We start from the raw sequence: 27,451 nt of genomic DNA, 5'->3' as shown, positions 1-27,451 counted from the left end.
CAAATAATGTCACATGTGTCCCAAAGGAGATGAATCCTCCAAACTGCCCTGAAATTCGCCCTATTGAAACTTTTTGGGCTTTGACCAAGGCAAAGTTGAGGAAATATGTCAAACCAGCGGACAATGTTGAAAAATTTAAAAAAGATTGCCTTAAAGTGGTAAAAATGGTCGGAGAACACACTGTGCAAAAGCTTATGAGTAGTGTTAAGAGAAAAGTTAGAGAACTCGCGTATCCTATTGAAACTGGAAAGAAAACACTCATTATCTATATTTTAGAATAAAATGACCCGAAAAATCCTGTATTTTTTTGTTTTATTCAAGAAAGAAGATGTATTTATAATTTTCGGAACAGTCTATATCCTACCAATATCGCCAAATTACAATTCCTTGAACTGAGGTTACACCTAACGTTCCTCTCTGGCCAGGTTAACTTTTTTAAGAGAGACTTATCATGTCAAGAGGAAGGAGTCTTATCGAAACCTCGTTTTTCGTGCCAATATCGCCATTTACAATTCCCTGTAGAGGATAAATATTCCTGAGATCAGTTTTATTATAAGAAGGATTTATTTTGTCAAGAGGAAGGAGTCTTATCGAAACCTCGTTCCTCCAGCCAAGACCGCGCCATAATTACAATTCCCTGAAGAGAACTATTATACGTTACTCAGAACAGTTTTATTATAAGAGGGACTTTTTTGTTAGAAAGAAAGTTAGCAGGGGTACTATAGAATTCAGCTTGAAGGAAGGGTATGTTGTGGAGAGCCTGAGAATTAAACCATGTTGAAGTTCTTTGACAACCAAACGGCCTGATTGTACTAAGATTCGACTCGCCACTCGCTTATCAAAGCGGACTCTGTAACCTTGCGGCTACAAAGCTCCCTTTTTTCTTGGCATTTGTTGTCGATATGTTTTACGAAGAAAGAACACAGCTGGTCGTAACTATAAATAAATTGCAGCCAATTTTGACCAAGTATTAGAGTAAAAGGGTAATATTGTGGTCAAATCTTGATAGAGATAAACTCAATTGCTCTATTAAAATATAGAAAAACAATTTCTCCGGTCATTTCAGCCAGTTAAAATTATACGCTTCGCTGAGGTTTTCAAACTTTGTCAAAACAGCTTAAACGATAGACACAATTTTTAATCGCTTACACGCTATAAAAGTTGCAGTCGGCCCCAGCAGTGTCGTAAATCTTGTTCCCACTGAATCACGCCCGAATCGCGGTCGATAGTGGCCCGCATCAAACCAGCACTATGAACCATCTTTCCGAGATACTTGAATCACACATACCCGATTAGGAGCGACCGAAAACATGACCCCTTAAACGGGGCAGCAATAAAGTGATGACTTCGCTGCTGTTTCCCCAACGCAACGGTACGGTGGACAGTCGCCCGGTTCGGTCATAATTAATGCATGCAAGCAAGTGGCACCGCACCGAACCGTGAAGTAGAGCGAGAACGAATTATAAATCAATACTGCCGCGCCGCCAACCGAACGCATCTTTAACCAATATTCATGAAGTTCAACCGGATTCCCGGTGCTTACGACAAGTACTGTTTACTTTTATTAGTAGTTATTATTGCCCCCTTCTTCCTGTTCCAGTTACCGGTGCGTGTCGCTTTCAGCTGCACATCTTTGGTCATCTCCGGAAGGGTCAAAACAAGAACGTGATTCTTATCCCTGGACGCAGACGTTCCGGGTAGCAGCAGCTATTAGCATAATTTCTCGCGCCAGCAGCAAAATATGCGGGTTCGTCGCCTATACCGGCACCGAAGGAAAAGGCAGTGACGATGACGCACACACTTGCGCAAACAGTCACAGAGCAGTCATTGTGTCGCAGAACCAGCATAGGACTCCTAACTAAACCGAGATGCGATTGCCGCGCCAACCCCGTTTCTCATTAACTGATTCGTGTCGGATTGTTTTCAGCTCATTTGTCAAACCAGCAGCAGCGAAAGCCTATGTGGAATTGTCTCGCTGACACAAACAACGCCCAACAAGCGTTGGAATGTCAACCGAATGGAAAGAATCGATTGCATTCAGGCCGCTTCCGTTCCGTCGTGGCCGCTGTCGGACGGATTTCTAGCTCCCAGCATGTGTGGACCACACTTGCGTAAATATTGGTTCGTATCCGATGTGGTTTTCAGATGCGATGGCGTGGTTCACAATGGCTGAGGAAAAATCATTTCGTTTGTAATCTGGCTTTCAACTTCAGCTGGCAACTCGAGGTTGATACTTTCCAATTAATATCCCTTCTTTCGAATACTTTACCGATATTATGACATTATTTATCAGGAAAAAATATAACTAAAAGGGTAAATACAACAAATGATAGCACCACTAAACGACCCTTCCAATCAAAACTAATGTACACCATAAAGCATTCATTTACCAGTCAGAATGCCGGTCATCAAAGTTTCATGACGGAATCCCATCCAGTAAATTTATGAGCAAACGAAATTGATTGAAAATTGATTTCATTACACTTTTCCTTTCCCGCGTCCGGTTGGTAGTCACTGTCGCATGACACCAAGGATCTTCGAGTGGCGGAAAACGCTCCAACAACTGGGTCAATGCAATCAATCCTTCCGATTCCGTTAACCACCCGACCCGTGCGTCACTTTCCCGCGCGCCCCAGGCTTGGAACAATTTCCAGAATGGTCAATAAATCGTGCTCTTCCGCCTTAGCCGGGTCGCTCGGGACGTACCATCCTCAATTAGCACCGGCAGGGGGTAAGGTGGAGCTCCAACTAAACAACACAATTATTAATTATTTACACGAAAAAAGCGATCGGCGAGAAATTCTGCTTCGTGCTGCTGCTGGCCGCTGGCTGTCCAGCAAAAAAAAAGCTCAGAGCACCACGCCGCGCGATTATCTGTAAATTACAATCACCATTTCGTGTCGCGCGAGGATGATGAGGACGACGAGGACGACCAAGTGTATAATTTATTTTAGCGTCCGCCCGTTTGGTGAGGGGTTTGTCACTTTGAGTTGCTGGTTTTGTTTACCTCGGCATGTTTCGTCGGGCTTCGAGAAACGAAAAAGGCTGAGGTGTGAACACAATCGGACTGAATGCCTCACCAGGATAGTGATATATTCTTTCGCCCGGAAAGGACAGTCGAGTTCGAGCGTAGGAGGGGGTACAGTGTAAGGTGATAGGAAATTGGAGTATTCTAATCATGCGATAAAATTTATTTCGATGAAATTAATGCCAAATAGGGGACGTGATTAGGGTTTCACGACTGAGGGCTACATGTCTTTTTAAAGAAAAAAAAAACTATTGGGGTGATGTGGTAATGAAACTGTAACTATCAAGCGATTTATTACCATCTGCCAGGCCAAACAGATCTATCTACCGGATAATGAAGGTAATAAACCATACTTGTTTGTCGGCTCTCTCATCAAAAACAAATGCAAAAATTGCACCATTGAAACACTGTACACTATCACAATCGTATTTACCTGAATAATCAAACCACTTTTCCGGATGTTGTATAGATAGTTTTATTAAGATTTTTAAGGAAATATCAGTGAAAAAGTTTTCAAAAATCATCCCTTTCCGAGTACAATTCGCCCTTACTATTGCTGTTTGTCAGGTCTCTTGTTTTCAAGCAATAAAAATGTAATCAAGCGAATTTTCAAAAATTGCAGCATATTTTTTAGCACAATGCTTCTGCAACATTTAGTACACTTCTTGTGCGAAATATTTGCTTTAAAGTTGCAATTTATGGTGAAATACGAATGCTTGTTTTTCATCATGCTCGGATCAGTTTACTTCTGAGACTTCACCGCTCCACTTCGCCTGTGCTTCATATGATGATGGATTTCACGTATATACGTAATTCATGAAGAAATTTGTCAGAAAAAACTGTTTATCCAAAATCTGCCTATTTTGAATTGTTCAGAAGAGTTTCAAGCTACTAAATTGTCTATGTTGGTTCTACTCATATTGAAATTAATATGTACCGTTTTTGGTTTCATTTTAGAAACTGAAAGTCGCCATCTTGAATTTAAAAACGACCCCTGGAGTCCAATCCCGGTATGAGCCTGAATCTGAGCATCATTCCGATTTTGGAAAGGCTGGTATCCGGTCATATTATGCAATCTTTGAATGGCGTCTGATGTCGATTGCCCTTAGGCATCATCTTGGTTCCAAAAATATTCACAGAGGATGCGGTTTTATCATTCTGCAGTCAAATACACCACACCTCAGAACCGGAGGAACCAATATCAATGAGATTAACTACGTTACGAAAATTTGCAGTTATATATGAAAACAGAAGAATAATCTTCGAACAAGAAATAATAATTTAAAATTATTACTAAAAATTTGTTTGCTGGTTTTTTAACAACTTTCCTGTTTTAAATTATTAACGCACGGGGCGTTTTTGGGCCACGTCCGCATGTGTGACTTGAGATCATTTTGAGCCAGTTTTTGAAATATAATCTAGGATTTTGATAATATATTTCATTCTTGTTATTTTTTAGGTCCGTTTGATTCTGAGATACTGGAATTATACAGAGCGTTTAGATAATATCTCTTCGATATAATTTCGCTAATACTTTTGTCAGTGTTCCGGTAGTATTCCTTGTTCTCTAGATAAATATCAAAAATTGTTCATCAACTCGTGAAGCTTGTCTGAAGTCAATTAAAAACTAGAATTCTGTTTAACAGGGTAATATGAAAATTAAACTGTATCTAAACAGCAAATGTTTTATCTCAGCTTCTTCTTTTAAATCAGAACTTGAACTGTGTGTTTTGTTTGACACAAGCTATACACCATATATAGTTAAATAATATTGGAACGAATGTTAAACTGAAATGGAAAAAAAATCGGTGAATAGAATTAGAAAAAAGTAGCTCTTAAAAGGCTCCTAACGTGGTAAAAAGGTCGTTTTGTTCAAACACCGTTCAATTTTATTGCTGTTCCAATTATCAAAAAGGGCTTGTCTAATAACTGAAAATTATTAAAAACGAATTAAATTTCTATACAACGCGATTCGAACGAATAGTATCAATTATTCCATAACTAATAGGTTGAATTCTCAATTTTCTGCATCTGACAGTTCATCTGTCAAACACGACCGGTCTAAAAGTATATCCATTTTTCTGTCATTCCATTATCTGTATGACCCCGCCTTTTCCCTAAATTTCTCATTTAATTATTAATTACTATTTCACTAGCGTAGTTTGTTAATTTTTATAAAAAAACACAGCTTGTCGATTCTGGTAAACACACGTTATCAGGGCCGGATTTAAACGGTGGAGGCCCGGGGCAAATTTGTTTGTGAGGCCCGCTTTTTTAAAAGCATTTATAGGAAACGTTCTGGAAGGTGACGAGCCAACAAAAATTCCCCCCCAGGCCTAGGGGGGGCATTAATCGGGTGGCTCTGGGCATTTACCCCCTTTGCCCCCTCTGCCCCCCCCCCCCCTCAAATCCGGGCCTGCACGTTATGCCGTAGAGCTCATACTGGAAAAATTAAGGATTGTAGAGCCATCAATCATTCTTGTGAATTTTGGTGCTCCTACTGTTTCAATGAAATCTCCCCGTGGGCAAATGGAAGAACGATAAATCCAGCTAGCAAATACGCCGCGGACTTCTGACACACTTCGTGCATCAAATTGATAGAAATGGTTAAAAAAAACAGTGTAATTGAGGTTGCATTCACGCGGAGGATTCAAGGCGCGTAAAAAAACTATACAAATATCGAAACTTGCGTTAAAAACCCCGTCGATTCCGTATTTGTAAAAAGTTTTCAATGATGTCTACTAAATACTGCTTAATACTAAAAAAAAGATTAGATAAGATCAGTAAATCTTCTAATATTTCGGAAAAGATCCGTTCAAGTTTCGGAATCCACGTGAAAAAACTGCGATTATTCCGAAATTCTTGTGTAGGACCTTGGAAAAAATAAAATGATCTAATAATCTGCAAATATTCGGCTAAACATTTTTTGAAAAGCTACTTAAAAACGTTTACATTCCGAAATTTGCGTAAAATATGCACAGAAAGCAGCCTTAGTGTAGGTTTAAGGAGGTCACTCAGTTGCTTTCAGTGTTGTTGTCCCGCTCATAAGCAGACGCAACACCTTATGTGATGTTCTCGTTGCTACCGCTATCACACACTGGAGAATTCACCATTCAAGCTATTTCTCGTCCCTTTTAACTTTCTTTTTGGCTTGCATTTACTCCCTAGAACATATGCACACACTCTCGTCTACTCTCCTCGTGTGTTTTCGTGTGTACCTACTCTCCTACTCGCGAGCACGACCAGCCGAAGACAATTGTTTCAATATGCTTTGCGATGGTTGCAGAGGGACAAGAATAACAGGAGGGTTGTGTGCAAAGCCACGACCGCAAGGTTGAAGTAGAATACTTTTACAAGAAAGATAACCCGGCTGCTTGCTTGTCAGTCATTTTTCCTAGTTAATAAATGTTGACCGTTCATTGGCAGTATTGAAAATTCTGTGCAAATGAAGTTGAAGTACTACTCAATTTGAGTTTGCACATATTAATACGACCTCAATGAACAGCAAAATAACAAACTCTTTGCGGCACAAACAAGTTTCAACAGTCTGAGTATATGTACATGTGAATTCAAATAAAGATAATTAACTTTTGGTTAAAGCTCAGAACGAGAAAATATTAAATCTTCAATTCATTTGTCTGGTTGTCCTAAAAAGAACAGTTTGTTGTTGAATCCAAAATCGGATATGACGCTGATTGCATCTCTGTGTTACGCCGATAGCGGGAGTTATGGTGAACTTGCGTATGATGAAGGCATCGTATTACCTGTTTTATTGAATGGGAGAAAGAGGATTATTGTAAAATTTTGTAATCATTAAATACAAACAATATTACCAAATCGAAGTCAGGCACTCTGATAACAAAGTAGAATGCTGTTTCCACACTGCAAATTAGACAGCCAGCAGAAGTTTTTATTTCCAAAATCCAGAATGCTTGTGTAGTTGCCAAAATAAGGCAGAGCTTCACCGGAGGAAGCCCGAAACCCTCAACCGGCAAGGATGCTCCGATAGCAGGAAAATAGTGGTTTTGCATTCAGGAACGGCATCGTAGTTAAAAATCATTGACCAGGCAGATGTCCGTGGAGAACTGTTTTCAACTTTATTGCCAGAACAAAGCAGAGCTTCACCGGAGGAAGGCCGAAACCCTACTTCTGGCTGTACATTAACCTACGGCCGGGCGAATCGGTCCACGCCGCTTTTCGCGTTTAGCCTAGGAGAGGCTGGCTTGGCTGCTGCTAAGGGTTGACTGCTGTTGTCGCTGTCAAGAACTATTATGAGCGGCTTCGGCTTAAACAGGCTTTTATATAGGCCAAATAGCATATTTTTAATTGCAAGGTATATGACTCTGTCGACCGTTGGACCGTTTGGAAGCAATCATATAACGACCAATCAGAAGTCGAATTTTTCGTTTTGACAAGGGCTGACTATTTTCAATAGTAAAATAAAATTACAATTATCTTCATTTGGGAAGAATCTTAGAAGATTTTCCAATCTATTGCTGGAAGAACGTCGGAAATCCAGCATTTGAAATTGGACAAATTTTTCGGTTTTAGATTTTCATTTCACATTCCTATGTAGCCGAACTTCTTGAGAGAAGTATTTTACTTCGAAATAATAGGGTATCGGACTACTTCGGCAGCGGTTTGCTTCGGCTAGTTTTGCATAAGACTGCTGTAAAAAACTTACCAAATCAGTCCGATACCCTACACGTTGCCCCACTGTCGGCTGTCGGTGCATGAAGCAAACCCGGGAAGAAAGTATTTTCGTTTTCGAGCACAGTTTTTCAAGCACAAGTACTCCTATTCGCAGGCAGGAACTCGCGTACTCTTTTACGTTCGCTGAGTAACAATACAAAAGAGTTTTTGTGTGTCGGTGGGCGCTTGTTGCTACTCAGGGGAATGCATGAAGAATGAAGAGTATCTTGCAAGCGTGTGTGCAAACGATTTGAGAAGCGTAGCATATGTCTCCTCTTCAAGCAGGAAGGAGGAGAAATGTTTTACTTCTCGCTCGCTTTGCAACGCTTGCGACTTGCTTTAAAAAAGGTGTTTTTCCTGGATATTTTTTCAATGCGAAAAAAGCGATACAGAGCAATAATCTTATACATTTGTTTGAAGGTAAATTCAAACATGAAACAGGACAAGATCTCACATGGCACTCATGCTGGATTGGCGTGCCTAATTACTTGAAAACAATTCAAGCTTACCTTCGAATAATGCAAAAGTTTATTTCTCTACTTCGCATACTGTTAGCAAAGTTGCAAAAACGTGATTATTTTGAAATAAGTCTTCAGTAACCAAAAAATATAAGAGATAAAAATAAACTTGTTTCGGTGACCCTGCGTGTTTTGTTATATCAAACTCGTTGTAGTTTTTATTTTTGAAAGACCAATCATTGTTGCAGAAAAAATACACTAAAACATCGCACTGCAGCGAGAGCAATTCAGCCCTGCGCACCGCGATGTACTTCTGTGTATTTTCACACTCTTGTTCCGCTCAGCCGTTGTGTAAGCAACAAGTGTATTAATTTTTCTACGAGCAAGCGGAAACACAGCACAAAGCAGAAGAAAGGAGTATGATGTGAAAAATTTCTACACTCAGCGCTCATGCTGGGCAAGAAGTGAGCAGTGAATATTCACTCTGCCCTTTCGACATATTAAAGGGAATGGCCTGCTTGTAGCACATAAGCAATCGCTTGCGTTTCCAAACATACGATTCGTTTTGAAAATAAAAATCGTTGTTTCCGCGTGCCTTTTAGTAGTGAAAATTACAAGATACTGGTTTGTTTTCAAAGCTGCTAAATGTAGTGATTTATTTTATTTGCCATTGTATAAACAAAACTTTTTTCCTCGTACTAAAAGACAAATCCTTTAGAGCAGATGACATTACCTCAAAACCCAAGTGTAGTAGTAAATGAATGATAAATAAATTGAATTTGACAGGGTGCCTTGCGGTCTTCAGAAGAGTTTTTCCCAGGAAAATTTCCTAAAAATATCATGTATTGATATATTTTTAACAGCCAACTGGAAATCTCTAGAGAATAAGTATTGAAAAAGTGGATTTTCCCATATATATATATGTATATATATATATATATATATATATATATATATATATATATATATATATATATATATATATATATATATATATATATATATATATATATATATATATATATATATATATATATATATATATATATATATATATATATATATATATATCGATCTGAAAAGTTACACAGTCTTTATGGGACCCATAAGGAACACGAATAGTGCATGGGAGCTAACATTTATTTTTTGTCTCACTCTAATATGGCTACATGGGATTAGATGACCATCTTCAAAGTACAACAATTCAGATCGATAACGGCGCCGGCCACATCCCTACGGTCTTTAGGTTGAAGAAGGAGATTCTAAGGCAGGAGGTGTCACAGTCGTTGTTGTCGGAGACGGAGTTTACCTCTGCACCTCCACAACTGCGGTGGGAAGTTGGGGTTTGGTCACCGTGGTAAGCGACGAATCGAACAATGTTGCGCGCGAAGTTAACTCTTCACGAAGGAAAACGAAGGCATATATTGCAAAGTCGTTAGATTTTGTGTTAGCGCGACAACACCGCGGGATAAAAAGGTGAACAAAATGCGAAATATGCAATCTTAGGCACCTGCAAAATTATACTAATTTAACGACAAAATTCTAACCAAATTGAAAAAAAATTACAGAAAATGAGAAAAAAATCTGGAAAAGAATCTAAAAATCAGTCATAGCACAATAACGAGGATTGCATGTTGTAAGCGAAATGAGTATCCATAAAAGGTGGTATAGAAATAACCCAATGTTTCGTTGATTTTAAAAAGAAAGAGAACAATGTATTGCATAGAAATTTCGTTAAAGCAAGGAAAAATTGCATTCGATGCAGGCTCAAAACTAACAACATATGTTGCATGAAAGACGTAATAATTCAATCGAAATGCTCAAAATATTGATAGAAACATAACACAAAACAAAATTAGACTGAATTAATATAGGTGAAATTAGAGATAGTATTAATATTCATCTCAGCAGAGATCAGAACCTGCTGGCAATGGATATAAAAAACGCAAAGGTTCAAGGTAGAATGTTCTAGATTCACAAAATATATTGTATAATTCTCGGTTCAAAGTTTGGCTTAAAACAAGCTTTCCAACTAATTGTAGCTCAGCCTCCCGAAACAGAAAAAAATAAAAATAATAATATAGACACTGAATTACGTCACTCACCTGGTACAACCTAGCCGGCTTTTTTTCCTCGCTTCCACCCATCCCGTGGCCGGATTCCCGCTTGAACACGTACCCCTCACTGTGTCCCGTCGAATCCGGTCTGGTGATTTCGTTCTTAATTCGAAACTCAACACTCCCACTACTATCACTGAATGCACTCACATTATTGTTCTTCACACCGTCCTTATTATTGTTGTTGTTACTGTTACCCCCGTTGAGAGTTTTCTGACTACTATTGTTGTTGTTGTTATTGTTATTCACCACAAACACATCGGTACGATTCTGACGAAGAATCTCCAAATTCTTCTGCTGCTGCTGCAGATGTGTGAAATAACCCTTGCTAATCTTACTGTAGTTGAAGTAATTTCGATCACCTCCTTTCCCACTAGTAGCACCCCCATTTAGCAGCAGGTTGTTATATTCGGTCAGAATACGAGCCTTCTGACTTTCCATCAACTGCTGATGGTGGTGCCGATGCTGTTCCATACTTTCATCGATCTGCAACTCACCACCGCTGGACGAAGCGCCGTCATTATCGTTCTCGATGTCGATGTTGCTCTGGGTGTCATCGGTGGTTTCCTTCTCGCACATGCTAGCCGGGGACCAAATGTGGATCGAGTGGGCTAGCGAGGCGGCTGCTGCTGCAGCAGCGGCAGCAGCTGTCACTGAGGAACGCGAATTCGGTGTCGACGAGGATGGTTTCATCGACAGGTTCAGCGGCATGTCTTCGTCTGTTTGGTGCGGGGAGGACAATTAACAAACAGTTTAACTTGAAGTTGAGGCGCACAGTTACTTACCGATAGTTTCCTCTTTCTCTGGGGTTAACGTGTAGTCTCGATAGTTGGCCAAATTGGGTGAGATTGGTGTGATTGGCTGCTGAGGCAGCAGGAACTGAGGCCACAGGAAGGCAGCACCCGAGTAGAACAGCGGGTTGTACAGCAAGGGAAGATCTGTTTGGATTGAAATACTGTAATTAACCTAGAAGTAGAGGCATTTGGGTATCTCACCTCTGGCACTCCATTTTTGCCCCAGCACGGAACTGAAGGCTGACGCCCGCTGGATCAAATTCGTGGAGGATGCGCTCAGCTCCAGCGGATTGGCCGAGCCTTGGCTGGTCAAAGCGGGTGGCGAAGGGGGAGGCGACAAGTGTGCCATCTGGAAGCAGATCGAAACGCAAACTAATCAATCGAATTGCACTACTTCCTAATGGAAAACGCCTAAGCAAACAATAGCCCCAGAGTGTGTTGAAATCAACATTCAAATCAATCTAATCTATTATGGAACAGCAGATCGTTCGTTAAACGTCACCAGCAACCTGTGGAACTTTACCGTCGCCGCTTTGAACAGTGGAATGAAAATGTCAAACATGCCCTCAGCTCACTCACGGGTGCGCGAGTGCTCTCGTTTCAGGCCGACTGTGCAAATTATGAATAATTTATGGTGAAAAATGGAACGGAAAACACAGAAAATCATCGTCCCGCCGGTGGGCTGCCAGTTCGGAGCCAGCAGATAAATACGCTATTCTAGTTTGTGTTGGCTTGTGAAATGCGTTTTTATTTTGCGTTTCTCCTAGACTTGCATTGCTAGAGAATTGGCATCGCATTTGAGCAAAAAAAAACCTAACCTATTTCAACAAAAATTAAAGACCGTTTTCTTGTTGTAATGAACTTGATAATTGCTGTTTTCATTATACAAAGCAAACAAACCGCAGCTACAGTTTGACAGCCCCCTTTCGATCGGTGACTACAATTATGATGTCAGCTCACATTCAGTTGTTCCTAACGACAACGTTTCAGATTTCAATCGAAGTGGATTGTCCTTTCTATAGAATCACATCCTTGTCATTAGTACATGTTGATTATTTATAGTTCGAGCTTGTCACTGGCTGACAAGAGTTGAAACTGTGGTTTCTTGGGGGGGTATTTTCCACCCCACTAGACTTATACGACTTTCTATTGAAGAAAATCAATACGGATTCAAATCAGGTCGTCAGTAGAAATTTTCACACACGCTTTGCAAAATCCAATTAGCTGCGCTACAGTAGCATAATTATGTCACTATCGATGATAATATCTGAGATCGATATTGAAGCTGAAACTAACAAGTAATCAAATATAACTTATTTGAATTCCAACTCCGCAATTCCATCATAAAGTTGCATGAATCAGTTCATTCCGGTGCTGCTGACCCTCGCATTCCAAACCGAACCTCCCATCCAAGTTGGAATGTACGCTGGGTCCTAAAGTAGCGTGTGCCAAGCCACTTTAGCAGACACGCGGCTAAGCAAAGAAGTGTCGAACAACCCCCACCCTCCCCACATAGACAGACACATCACCAGCACTCAACTCGACCGGCAGCAACCCACACAAACGGAAGAGGTAAACAACACATTCACGTCATAATTGATAACCATTAACAAATTAGACGATAATATCTGGAACGTGTGCTTGACACTGACTGGCTGGGGAAACTTGAAGTTCGCTCATGTGCCCGTGTGTGTGTGTGTGTGTGTGTTTGCTCAACCGAACGCTCAAAACATGGGAAGCTTGCTTCCCTCCGTCGATGTGTGGTTCGTCAACCGTGGAAAGTTCGCCAGCTTCAATGCTGTGAGAGCATGTTTTTCCCTTCCTTGTCGTATCCGTTTGTTGAAGGAAAAAATTGGTAAAGATCATCAAACATGACAGAGACGATTCTATTTATCGATGAATTGATTGTTGGGAAATTGAAAGTTAAGTGATTTACGGTGATATGTAAGTATCGAGAGCGCTGTCAACGCTGTGAATGATCGATTGATTTAGCTATGGTAAACCGGTCAATTGTTGATCTTCTGATGCTTTCAAATTCAGTTAGGCTGGTAGGCAACTAAAATTTTTCAGATCCCAATTATTACTCATTATAAAGGTAGACCATGATCTAGTTGTGGTCGTATCACACATACATCCACAGTTTCAAGACGGTCACCATTATCGTTCGGATCCCTCATGGAACCCAGAAGCACTGAAATTCATATGTAAAATAGAAGCTGTATTGCAGCAACCAATGCTGAAAAGCCCTGCCAGCCATGTTGAATAAATGTTGCAGCCATTTATTGTTTCTTAGTTAAAAACAACACTTATGCAAGCAATTGTAGATCAATTTGGTAACAAAAGTAACCGATGCTGAGTAAATATTTCGATCAAATACGTGCTTGATAAACATTGTTGCATTCATTCTGCTTCCTGATATCGTAATTACACCGTTGGTCATTGAATACAAATACATACACTTTCGTGTATTTTAATTCCAAAAAGATCTTCTCGATAGATTATAAAAAAATGCGGACTTCATTAAAAACTGTTATGTAGCTCTAACATAACTTTTTTGAGAAGAAATGTCTATTCAGCTCTTGTACATTTTTTAAGCAAAGATTTTTTCCTATTGTATAGAACTTAACTTGTAAATCTATATCAGGTATTAACACTATAACAGTCATATCATTAGCTTTAATGCGTTTGATGACCTTCGATTGGCATGATTTTGACAGTTCCAATCTATGATTTATCTATATTTCACGAAATGAAAATGTTCTTCATGAAAATTATTCTTCGAAAAGTTATGTAGCTAGAAGTTTCTGCATTCGAAGCTTGTCCTTAGCTTCATGACGAGCTCTAAATAAGCGTGAGGCTTATTGAAATCACCAGATTTAAACTTGTACAAGCTAAGCGTATGAATTATCGTTGAAGCTCACGTTTATCTGCCATAAGGTTAATTTCACAGTGCTCTGAGAACGTTTGAACAATAATAAAGTAACTGAAATTACTTTACGCGTGTTTTCAATTTGCTCATCGTCTCTCTGACAGTAAGTTATCGAAAGCCGTAGCTGCTCTGTTTAGCGTGGCGGATGAAAGTTTGTTTAGCTCGTTTAGCTTTATACAGAAGCTATTGTAAAAAGCGTGAATAGCTAAAAGTTTTACTGTTTTACACGGATTAGAAATTCAAAAGCGTGGAGGTGCTAAGACCCACATGCTGAACCAAACAATTCTGCTTTGCAATAAAATTTCGAGCGTCCCAATCATTCGCAACAAAATGCGCTTTTTTTACAATAAAATGGTGTGCTAATTTGACATCTCTACTAAAACAGTACTATAAGGAGAACATAATGTGTAAACCACGGAGAAGCAATCTAGGACTGTTACTCTTTATGATGTACATGGTCAATCGCATTTCAATTTGTTTCTAGAACTATGTGGCAAACTGAACTCTCTTCGGACTTGTCAGCAGTGTCTTTACAGGTTTCGACTATCATCTTCCTCACACTAGAATTGAGTTTTTTTTTTTTTCAATGTACAGCAATTCCACGCAAATGAGTTCTACCCGAACTTTATTTTACTCCGATCATACTCAAAACTGCTATAGTATTTAATAAATTTTCGTTCTATAATCGCGCTGGTTTTAAAAGGAAAATTTTAGATTCATATTTTTTGTTTGGACCTATGAATAAAATGGTTCAAAAAATCGCTTTTTATCGGAATCTAGATTTTCCAAAAATTTATAACTTTTGGGCCGTTTAATCTTTTGATTCCACGTTGAAAGTAATTATTGCGCCTTTCAAATAAAGATACCAAACTGTACTGTAAATAAGAATGCTATGCAAAAATCACGATACAGATCGTGTATTGCCGTTTTGGTCCCAGAAAACTCTATCGTTTAATACTTTTTTTTTGATTCCCAAGGAAATTCCACACAAAATATCAACTTTTCATGGCGGTTAATTTTATATTTTTTGATTGAGATTGGGACTTGTCATTAACTCTGCCAACACGAAGTACATGGTAGCTGGCAGAGAGTGTGGTAGTCTCCGTGGTGTTGGTGCTGAGGTGAAGAGAGATGGGGAACGATTTGAAGTGGTTGACAAATACGTTAATCTTGGTACGCTTGTGACATGTGACAATGATATGAGCCGAGAAGTGGAACGACGAGTTGCAGTTGCGAACAGGGCTTTCTACGGACTGCGTAACCAGCTAGGGTCCCGTAGTTTGCAAACTCGCCCAAAACTAGCGTTGTATAGGACGCTGATACTCCCGGTGACCCTTCACGGACATGAAGCATGGACGCTGAAGGAAGCTGATCGACGAGTGCTCGGAGTTTTTGAGCGTAAAGTTCTGCGATCGATACTTGGAGGTAAACTAGAAGATGGAGTGTGGTGCAGACGCATGAACCACGAGTTGTACCAGGTATACAAACAAGCTGATATAGTGAAGGTAATACAGCGGGGCAGGCTTCAGTGAGCTGGACACGTAGCCAGGATGTCTGACGAGAGAGCCGCCAAAACTATTTTCAGTAGAGAACCAGGAAGAGGTCGTCGACTCCGTGGTAGGCCTCGCACGCGGTGGATGTGCGCGGTGGAAGAAGATGCACGATCTGCTGGTGTACGGGGAGACTGGAGAACGGCTGCCCAAGACAGAAAAAGCTGGACATCTCTAATTCGTTCGGCCCTAGACCGGTAAACAGTCCGTTAGCCAACAAAGTAAAGTAAGTAAGTAAGTTATTTTTTATTTTGGAGCTAAAATTATTTTAATCTTCAATATCCACCATGACCATCACCGCCAAACAAAAATATACGGATCCAAAATTTTACAATAAATACCAACTACAGCGAGTTTGAGCAGAATCGGAACAAAAAATTTCGAATACTAATTTTTCACATTTTACAATTTCATTACAATTTGAATTTTTACATTTCTTCCATAAGAAAAGAATGTCGCAACATACCTACAACACAAGGGGGTTTTCATTTGCCTCCGATGTAAGAAAAGTTGTTATTCTGTAGTTACTGAAAAAAATACAACTAAAGTTAAATCCTTTAGATCTAAGTGGAGTTTTGAATTGAAATATTGTTTTTTTTTTCTTTTGGGACATCGCAATCAGGCTACAAAAAATCATCCAAGATCATTGCCTTCTGTTAAACTCATAAATCGTGTCTTGTGAATTCTAATACATTATGTTGATTACACAATGGTCGGAAAATTGAAATTTCCGACCAAAATTTCTTTTTTTTGTGCCAAATTGTTGGTTTTCCACTGCAGATGATTATGACATATAAGAAAAGTTTTGTACTGACAAGGGGCTGTCTATAAACCACGTAAACTGAGGCAAATGTCTTGTGTTTTCGAATAAACGTAAATAACTCGGTAGTGGAACGAGATAAACGATTACGGTTTTCAGCTAAGATGCACATAATAGTAAAACGCTTCTTATGGCTCTGAGAGTTAGTTCGCGATTTGTCCGCAGAGATGGCGCACGAATCTAACTTTTGATAGGATTCAAGAGATATGGTTTCTTCAGGAAAGTTGTGAAGCTTTTCAATTCAAAAAAAAACTACTGAAGACGAAACGATTTAGCAAATCTCGATTGTTGACACAGTTTTCTATGGTATTGTTTATAAAAAACTGTTTTAAAACGGTGCTTGATCAATTCAATGCAATCATTTTCTGTTCTAGGTTGTATGAACAAACTCACTAAATCGATCTTATGAACTTCCTCGTAAGACATTGCTCGCTTCTTCGTGAAACATTTGAATAAAACTTCAGAACTGTAAAGCACACATAAAACTTTGTTTCCTCCACATACCCAAGCAATCAGACCGACTCAAAGGAATAAACTAGAATCAGTCAGCCATAAAAGACATATGAGCCGCATGATTCAAGAGTATAACAATATGTGTGAGATTGCGGGTTTATGCGTGGGAGTAGTTGTGAGATTGACGATTAACTCAATGCAATTTTGTGTATGAAACATCTGACTGTAGTGTTGGAAAGTTCGACCATGAGAACCTCCATTTGTTTATGCTGTATGCCGACATATCCGGTACACAGCTTCTACTTCGGCTGTAACTGACGAGTAAATACCCAAGGGCAAGCTCGAACCATTTGTTTAACTCTGGCAGTGATATTTGTGTTTGGTGAGAGAAGTTTGCGTGTGGTGTTTCATGGCCCTGTTTTCATAAAACAAACACTGGGAATCATTTTTGGGATAATAATTAATTTTTTTATTCGGTTAAGTATGATTTCACATGAATAATCGCTAAGTTGTAATGGGTTAACATAATAAATTTCAGAAAAAAACTTTGGGTTGGTAAAAAAACATCGATACACGCGAAAACCAATGTATTGCTAATATTAACCATTTTTGTTTTACAAACAAAATGAAAAAAATATTTTTTTACTTAAGTGTGTACAACTGAATAATCATACTAATTTTAAGTTTTTCCAGTACATTTTTGAACCTAATTGCTATGACATAGGTTGATAAGTCTTCATAAAACTCCAGAAAATTACATAAGAAATTAAAAATTTTAAATTACCTTTTTCCAAAAACTTACCTTTTTACAAAAATGCAAATTTTACTCAAACTTTTAACATATGTTTTAAACAACGTATATTCTAATAAACCAATTAATCTAAAAATTTCACGTTTTTTTAGTGTGTTTTGAACCAAATTGCTATAATAAACGAAAAACTTTGTTGATAAATCACCCAAAAATTCAAAAATTGCAAAAAATGGAAAATTTTTAATCATCTTTTTCTACCAAAACGCAAATTTTCCGCAAACTTTTAACACATATTCTTGAAGGGCACAAGTAGGGCTCTCAGACACACTATCAGGTGCTGTGCTTACACGTGCTTACATTTAATGTTTTCGATGGTCAAAACTAGGAAAATTACGCATATTTTCAATGTGGCCTGCGACTGACTCTGTAGGGTTGAAATCCATTACCCATCTTGTTTTTGGAAACTAATTTAATAAGCTTTCAATCATATGTGAACATATCATGATGGCTTTAGTAGGTTTTAATATATTCCAAAATATTCAGAAAAACTATTTTTCTCCGTTTCTGAAATAGGTAACTTTGAAGGCATTTTTCAACATGAACCGTTTTTTGTATCAAGATTTCATTCAAAAATTATGAAAATATAGATAAAATACTACAAAATCATGTGCTCAAAACATCCTGAATATGAAATTCGCATTTTGGTAATTTTGGCCACTCTTTTGTATAGGGACCGTCTTATGTGGATTAGGAAGAAATCTAGGACTGTTGCTCTTCACGATGTACATGAACAATTGAACTTGTTTTTCATAATCAAGCTGGTCCTAACCTAAGAAAAGAATTACTTTATAGTGAGCACTGGAACGAATGAAAGCGGCAGCAAAAATTGAAAATAATCGAAAATTTTGTAGCCAGTGTCGATGACGTTATGTTCTCGATTTCTCAAATTTTCAAACAATGAAGCTATTCTCCGCAACACAGGAGAGTTCTCGTCAAACATGTGAAAAGGGCCCATTTGCCATACGTACACAAGCCACATTTTCTTGGTTTTTGAATAGTACAAGCGTATTCACCCTCATCAATAATAATCAAACAATCTTATTTTTACGATTAGATTACACGCAAAAGTTCAAGCTTACATCAACCGATGTGTCCTCTCAAAACGCACATTCTGCAATGCTCTGGCTTTGCACAACAAAAGTGTCAACAGAATAACGCAACAGTTGCGTAATGGATACATTGACAGAGATCGAAATCGGAATATGTATAATACACACAAAATCGTAGTGTTTTGGTAGACTTCGGGTCTGGGCAAACGATCAGTTTTGGGGCGCTCGAAAAAGCGCTGGTTACTTTCGCGATTCGGTGCGTATCAAAGGCTTGTGCATCCCTGAACACCGTCAGTAACCGAAACAGCCAATAGCGAGCCTTGTTGCCGCCGAAGTTATTGACGCTGGTGTCAGTAGCGTGGAACCGAATACATTTGAATAAGACCAGAGTCGTCGTTAAATGCAAAATGTTTGGAACGAATCCAATGTGTTTTTAATTGTTATTGATTCGATGATGTTTTTGAATGACCAGATTCATGATAGTGATTTTTTATGCCTGGTGTGCTGAGTATTGGAAACATGCTAGACAAAGTGGTGAGGGTTTTCCGGAAGTCCAATATCTATGTCACATTAAATTGGAATGGACTCTAATATTACTATTTTAATGTTAAGGTTGAGGTGATAGAGATTGACTCTTTTCAAATACTTATTTTTATGAAGTTGAATCAATACTGGTGAGCAAAAATTTAAATAAATTAAAGGCGATGTTTTTAGCTAATCTACTATCTACCCAATACACATCACGCAGTGCAAGTTGCAATACACGCCGTGTAGTGTTTCTATGCAAAAGTGGCACCCGTGCAGCACGGTGTAGTGTTCTTGCCATGGCTGACTGCAATAACATAAAGAATAACTACGAAATCTATACATACATATATTTTTGTAAGAAAGGTTTTTTGCGACTTTAAGGGTGTTAGTAAAAAAATTCTACTTATTTATTTAAAAACAACAAAAGATGTATGCAAAATAAAATAAAAAAATCTGATTCGATTATATATACATATATTTTTGTAAGAAAGGTTTTTTTGCGACTTTAAGGGGGTTAGTCAAAAAAAATCCTACTTATTTATTCAAAAACAACAAATGTTTATGCAAAATAAACAAACAAAAAAATTCTGATTCGATTACTGTATATAATCGAGTCCGACCTGTATTCGTCAAAAAATGAATACCAAGTCATCCGTCAGGCACAGTGAATACATGTTCGTGTGATATCAACTGTTTCAAATTTTCTGAAAATTTATTGTTCTGAGTTTCACTCTGTGAACTGTAATGTTAGAAACTCGGTTTGTGTACTGTACAGTAGCATTACGCAAATAGTGATGGTTAAGAAAAATGCTACCACGAAAGAAATGACGTTGATATTTGTAATTAGGCGATATTGTTAGGAGGGACAGAGGCTCGGTATAGTAGAGTAGTAAGCTTGAGTAAGCACGGATATGAATGATAAGCGTATCACTTACTTCAATAGTGATACTGCCAATAATATGAAGTGCGGAGAACAGAAAACACTTGGGCAATATCACAATAGATCTAATCTCTGGTCGCAATGATGAGCCCACACAGGAAAGAAAAGTATCAAATTAGAAATTAAATTTTAAAAAAAATTGGTCTGGTTTGTCGAAAGTACAAATTTTGTTCTGAAATACAAATCTGGCATCACAGTCAAAAATGTCATTTTTAATGTATTCCTTGATTTATTCCTTGGTCCTTACGAAAAAAAAAACAAGGAATACAGTGGTGCCCTATGCCCTATGATGTAAGATAACATTCATTTTGTCAGTTTTTCGATTTCAGAGTTTTAAAAAGGAAAGCTCTGGAAAAGAAGAATTTTCCTTTAAATATCTGATTCTGGTATTTGATTGGTCTTAATCTCACAATAGATCAACGATTCTGGTCATACAGGAAAAAAATTCGCTTCAAAATTTATTTGAATTAATTTTATTAATTGAGTGTTTGAGACCCTGTATGAAATTGTATATAAATATGGAACGATTTTCAACAAAAGTTCGTGAAAACAATTAAAAAAAATATCACAGATGATGTGCAGTTAAGATAATAGATGCGGAAAAAAGCTATTTCCATTGGGACATCAAGATAAGACTACAGAAAATCATATCTAATCGAGGTGAATCGGTACGTGGTCGCAATCACCTCGACTTTTGCAAGTTAATTTTCTCTAGAATTAAAAATACTACTTCAGAAAGCTAAGATTTTCACGTTCAAAATCGTAACGTGAAAAAATAGTAACCTTAAAGTGAACTGAAATGATCCTCGCAATAATCTGACATGGTTTCGAAAGGCTTGAAATGACAGATGTGCTTCTTACGGAAGCCACTTCACGGTGAAATATATTTCACTCTCACGCTTACTTCACTTTTTTAGACCTATTCCGGATTCCACCTCAAGTGAGGTGACAAAAATTACCTCCGTGAAGAGAGATTGCCAGTGAAAAGAAATTGAGAATAGGACAAGTGAAATGTGGGAGCTTCCCAGCTCAAAAATTCCTAAGTTCCGGAAAGTCGATTGAGCTGGAATTTTGTATGAGGACATTTTTCGACAAGAGGAAACTTTTAAGCCCTACCGCTAAACGAAATTCGAAGGTCGATTTTTTTCAAGAAAAAAAAAGATTCGCCTTGTTACAAGAAAATAGTTCCCATATATATTACCACTAGATCACAAATCAATCGATTTTTAAACTTCCCTTTCTTCGTGAAATCATTTAACCGTTCAAAATAGTCGTGAAATAATTCCATGCGAAATTTTCGCTTTTTTCGTTTTCATTTCACTCATATGACACTCACAATAACCCAGATTTCACGGCAGATGTCACTTTGCGACGTTTTTTTCTCACTTACGTGAGTCCCGTAATAGGACTTTATTCACTTCACCGTGAAGTGACTCCCAGCACCAGTATTGCAGTAACCAGGAAAAATCATCTTTCCAAGTGCAATTGACATCCTTTTTTTCGAAATGAAAATCGCTTCAGAGGGTTCAATTCCACGATAAAATTTTAAGGAGTTCTACACTAACATTGCCTAGTATCAAACCAAAGCGTATCAGTTTGAATCTCTGATTCACCAAAAAGCATTAGTTTGAAACAAAAACGTAATCTATAAAGCTAGATGCTTAGACTCTATAATTTTGTATTCATGAAAGTTTCTACTCGAAATGCGCATAGAATATTAAAAAAAAAAACGAACCATGAAATTTTCAGCACTTCTTTACCTCCACCGTAAAAAATTGAATTTTCGTTTCTACCAGAGTTGCTTGAAAACATTAGTAAGCTTGAATAATCATTTTCTATACTGTTTCTAAACATGATTGAGGAAAAACTTCACTGTTTGTTGATCTCTGGGGCTGAAATGACATTCCTCTGATACGTTGAAATACGGAAATTATTATATTCTTCCATCGGGACATCAAAATCAGACTACATTTTTTTTCTGTAATTCTTAGAGAACCAAATTAATCACAACCACATTAGATCAGCCGTGTAAAAACGTGTTCATTTAACATACCGTAAAACTGCGGAGGATCATAAAATCACAACAAAACCAGCGCTCGAAAAGTGTGTTAAACATGCTTCAGTGCTGAGAATTTTTTTCGGTGCATGCTAAGTACTACTCAAATAAAAAAATTTCTGCACACATTGTGGAGAACTGCGTTGATTCGTGAAGGCAAAATCATTGTTTGTATTCTGTAATATATGAGAAATATGGAAGGAGTAATGTACTGTGTGAATTACTACTGCATTAATTCACTAAACTCCGTAGGAGATGCGCATATTCAAAATAGCGGATAATCACAAAGTCGCATTCCACCAGGCATATAAAAATCGTGTAAAACTTACGGTAATTCTATGAGCTACAGATCGCGTAAGCTTTTGCCTTTCAGTATGTTGTTTAAGTTATTATAAATGCTTTACGTATCGAGGAATTTTTAGGAGACATGCTAGAGACAGATAATTTTGTCAAAATTTCTTAGTTTTTTAGTTGAACTTGAAAAGCGTGCAGTTTGAGACTTTACAGTAAGACACATTTCTGTCTTAAGAAATCCTCATATTTTGTATAAGAACTTTCAATATTTCATACATAAAATGAAGAGGAATCTCAATTTCTTCGTTCGGCTATTTTTCATCAATCCAGTTAATTTATTTATAATATCTATAATTTACTTAACATCAATGGCAACTTTTGCTATTAAAATTCAAAATTTTTCAATTTTTTTCTTTTTATACACATAATTCAATTTAAAATTAATATGTATGCACATTCCAGTAAATTTTTCTGTTCGATCCACTTTTGAACATTCTTCATAAGATATACTTTCTACCGAGCTTGATTTAACATGCAGATCTCAGCCCACCACAGCCAGTATACCGCGGTAGGGTCAGGATAACGATCGGCCGAGACACGATCATTTATCTTCCCCCGTCAGCATTCTCTCAATTCTTTAATCCCGTCCAATATTGCTTTCCGCATGTCACAAATCCCAGCTGACAGGACAGTTCAACACAATCGCTTATCATCGCGCCGAATCTACAACAATCTCGGTTTGCGAAATTTTCCCATACCCTACCAGACCGGTCGTCTGCTAGGGACAGTCCACCTTATCGCCGGCTGCTGCTGTGGTGTCCCCCTCCCCCCAAATGCCTCTCGAAAGCAATCTCCGCATTCACAAATTAATCACTTCTACCACGCGACACTTTGCAGACCGGGGCGTAAACAGTCGGATTAACTCGAGCCAAGAGGTCCAGATCGGGTTTCGGCTGGCCCGCGTGCCTCCGCACAACCTCGAGTGCAGCTTGATCGATCGATGCAATCTCGAAAGCAAGACGAACATTAAAAAAACCGAACCCGATTGCCGGTAGTATAAAAATTCACCAAAACCGAGCAAAAGAAAGCAATCAAAAGCGACCACGAAAAAAAAGAAATACCAGCAGACGCCGGGCCTCGAGTTGCATCTTTTTTTTCTGTCTCTTGCCCTCCCCAAACTCTCCGGTCGGCTGTTGGCAGCCAGACCAGGTATTTTTTATGCTAAACAGGGCAGGTGTTTTCGGCGGTTTCTTCACTGACTTCCCTTCCCTTCGCACCGCACCGATTGCAGGTGACTGCACAACAGCCTCGATCGATTCCAACCATCGAGGAAGCAATCATAACTTCGGTCCCAATGGTGATGATGATCTTTCAAACCGCCCGCAGATGACTCCCTAATTAATCCTCACCTTGAACTCGGCGGCGGCTCGAACCGGCCGGCGAAAAGGATCCCTCAGCTTTGCACGTCCGCTATCACAGGAAATCAACTTGGAAAACTGCTGCGGGTGTCCTTTCCGGTGCACAATTTCCTGTCTAACTTCACGAAGAAAAAAACTCTCTAGCACTATAATCCTTCCTATCGGTCGTAGCTCTTCTAAGTCACCTTTCCAAACCCACTTGATCACTTAGTTCTCGACACTCAAGAATTTCGCTCTCTAGTTCGCCATTCGCTTGCGTATTCCTTGCAGCCACTCTAATTTGAAAATTACTACTGAATCCTTTTTCAAACGCGACTCACAAATCTCATCTTCAAATCGAAGATATCACCTGCACCTGTTGATCAGTGATTCTATCGGAATTTCTCCAAACTCTGCAGCCAGACAAAAAAAAAACTAAATTCTTCCAGAAAACCTCCGCACGTAGAACTGATTCCGTTTCTTCTGCGAAAGAACTGAACTGACACTTTCGAGACGAGATCGGTTGGCCCACAGGATACAAAAGAAGCGCAGGTAAAAAAGCGTCCGCTCGTTTGGGTGCTTCGCACCTGACTGATCCCGACCGTGGCGCAGATCGCTGCCAGCAAGGGTCACCACTACCGGGGCACGGTGGGTTGCGCAGGATTTTCGAACCACAAGAGATAACCCGAAAGAGAGCGAGCAACCGTTTATGTTGCTTATACTTAGTGGTGGCTATTGTGAGTGTTGGATATATTAAACGCAGAAGGACGATTTCTTCTGCTGTTCTTCTCCTCAGCCGGTGTCGGTTAATCGAGCGCGGAAAGAGACAAAAGTGGTTCGAAAGAGGAACTCGAATACATAAGCGGCGAATGTTTCGTGAAAGGGGGAGACCGAGAGAGCCGAGAAGCCTGCTGTTGTGGGCCGCGGATTGAACAGCTGGAGCTCGGATGGGTTCAGGTGAGAGAACCGCGGCGAGTTCATTTGGTCGTGTGCCAGGTACATGAGCCTTGGGTGTCATGCATGCAGCATAATGGGTAATTATATAGTTTCAGAGGGTGGATTGTGGCGGCACTTATTTTGTTACTATTTTACTAGGATTTTTCCTGATTTTTGTTTGTTTTATTTTTTTTTTAGGTTTTTTAAAAAGATGTTCGGTACCAAATGAATACTAATATGAACCGCTTATTTTACAGTGGGATTAATTTGCATGCCAACAACCCTCTGCATTTGAAATAGCTTCACCTTTAAGATTGACTGATTTCACGAGGTAAAATTTCCAAAGTAACAGTATGTTTGTAGTATTTTTTCTACAAAAATAAGTGACAAATTTCAAGTCAAGTAGAAAAATAGCGACAAAATGTATAAACAATTAGTTTTAAATTCAAATAACTCAACATATTTTGGTGAAACTAGTACATAGCTAAATATATTCTGTAAGCTCTATTTCCTTTTTCTCCCTTTCCAGAACTGCTAAAACATTGAAAATCGGTTGAAAAATGACCAAGTTATGGAAAACTCTATTTTGACCATAACCTCAAATTGTAGAGGTTAAAATTAAACTAAATTTTAAAGATAAGATTTTAAATAAATGAGCTTTTTTTTTAATTTTTCTTTTAACTTATTTTCGAAAAATGTTTTGGCCCTAAAAATTCTTGTAATCTTCAATACCTTCTCAAAATAGCATTTTTCAATAGCTTTTAAAAATGAGTCGTGTTCCAAAAAATTAAACCAATAGCACAAAATGGCATCTTTTGCTTATAGAAACGTCTATACAAAATTTCAGTCAGATAAAAAATGGTCGATCAAAATGGTTGCCCGTTTTTTCGTGGAATTCCTCTAATCAATTATTGTGATAAAATAGTGAAATTTTTAGTCAGGAATAAGGCTCGTATCAAAATTTCGAATCTGGCAGCTCAAAAACTGAGGAATTAGAACTTGGCAGCGTAGATCAAAAATCCTAAATAAAACAAAAATTAGTTATAAACATTGGAAATACCAACTTGAAAATTAAAAAGCCTCAATCCACTTTACGAAATCAGCAAACTGATCATTACTAATTGCAGAAATCAGGATTGAGATTGTAATTTTCAAATGTTAGACTACGAATTCGTAAATCTACAGTTCATCATTCGATATCAGGAGCAACTTAAAATCAGGAATCGTAACTAAAATTTTGAATCTACTGATCAAAGTACAAAATCCTAGAACTTTAGGATGCTCATAGCCGCAAACCGAAAACAAAAATCGGGAATTCGCATCCAAAAAAACAAACACACGTAATCCGATACGCGATCTCTAAAGCGAAAGCAAAAACCTAATGATTCATACTTCGAAATTTGCGATTCAAGTTTTATTGAAATATAACATCAAAGCTGTTTTTAATAACAATCTTCCGGATTAAAAATCTAACTCCCTACCCGGAATTCGAATTTTCAAGACCTTAAAAACCACAAAGTCGTTGCGAAGGACGGCTTAGCGGCCGAATTTTTCAAAAATCGAAAGGAAACGGCTGTATAGAGCATTTCATCAGATTAATCTAAAGGAGGGTATGGTCTGAGGAGAAACTATTTGCGGACGGGTTGAAAGGACTCAAAAAGGGACATCTACCCAATTGCGCATATAAAATTTTTCCTTGTGTCTTGTTCCATAGACTGAAGCCGTTTTAGGGAGCTTCTATTGGTGGATACCATTACGATTTTCGAGCAGAACGAACTACAAAGGACCAGCTGTTCACATTGAAACAGATTATCGGCAAGTTTCGAGAACACATCTTGGAGACACAATATTGGTTTATAGACTTCAATGCGGCGTACGATTCAGTAAAATGCAATAAACTGCGGCAGGTTATACTTGAACATGATTTCCCTTCAAAACTGATCAGGATAATACAGCTTGATGATTTTATCACATCAAGAGTCAGGACAGCGAGCGAGTTTTCGGACGCGTTTGTGACTTTGAATGGTAGGGGTTCCCAGATCTTTAACTCGGCGGAGCACTTTTTCAAGCCTGAGCATTTGGCGGAGCACCTGCATTTGTAACTCAATGAGTAAATTGATTAAAAAATGTAAGTTGGTTAGTAAATTTTGACTGTAGTGTAAATCTAGGCTGCTGCGACCTATCACTTCAAGCAAGAACATCCCTATATTTTAAACTGCTCGGGAACTAACTGAGATACTCAAGAATAAACTGTTAATTTACAAACAAATATTTAGACCAGCAATGTTACATGCAGTCCCCAGCTGGGCAAGTTGTTGTGCAACTAGAAAGGATTCAGAATAAACTTCTGAAAATGATATTGAATCGTCCTCGCTGTTTTGGCACGAATGAACTACACAGGCTTGCTAATGTGGAAACATCAGAAAATATGTCAAACCAAACGTCTGATTTGAAGCGGACGGCGGACCGCTGAAAGTACCTGACTACTAATAATTTAGACGTGAATACAAATCGCAACAGCCGGTACAACTCAGACGCAGTGCTGATAAAAGTCATTTTCCCCAGCAAATTTTTTCGAAAATTACAGCCAATCGTTTTC

At 38.5% G+C, this 27,451-nt stretch overlaps 1 protein-coding gene across 1 annotated transcript in view; it reads right to left on the bottom strand.

Annotated features, from left to right (window-relative positions):
- LOC129722115 (zinc finger protein sens) overlaps positions 1-24,497 on the bottom strand; it is a 49,282-nt gene extending 24,785 nt beyond the window's left edge. The window contains exons 1-4 of the mRNA XM_055675351.1: positions 23,929-24,497; positions 11,291-11,438; positions 11,081-11,233; positions 10,284-11,014 (exon numbers count right to left, since the gene is read on the bottom strand). Of these exons, the coding sequence (XP_055531326.1) occupies positions 10,284-11,014; positions 11,081-11,233; positions 11,291-11,438 (1,032 nt within the window). The 5' untranslated portion in view covers positions 23,929-24,497. The remainder of the gene's footprint in view (positions 1-10,283; positions 11,015-11,080; positions 11,234-11,290; positions 11,439-23,928) is intronic.
- Positions 24,498-27,451: the final 2,954 nt, after the last annotated feature.

This window comes from Wyeomyia smithii, chromosome 2 (genome assembly GCF_029784165.1).
Source record: "Wyeomyia smithii strain HCP4-BCI-WySm-NY-G18 chromosome 2, ASM2978416v1, whole genome shotgun sequence".
NCBI lineage: Eukaryota > Metazoa > Arthropoda > Insecta > Diptera > Culicidae > Wyeomyia > Wyeomyia smithii.
This window is presented reverse-complemented; position numbering and strand designations above follow the sequence as displayed.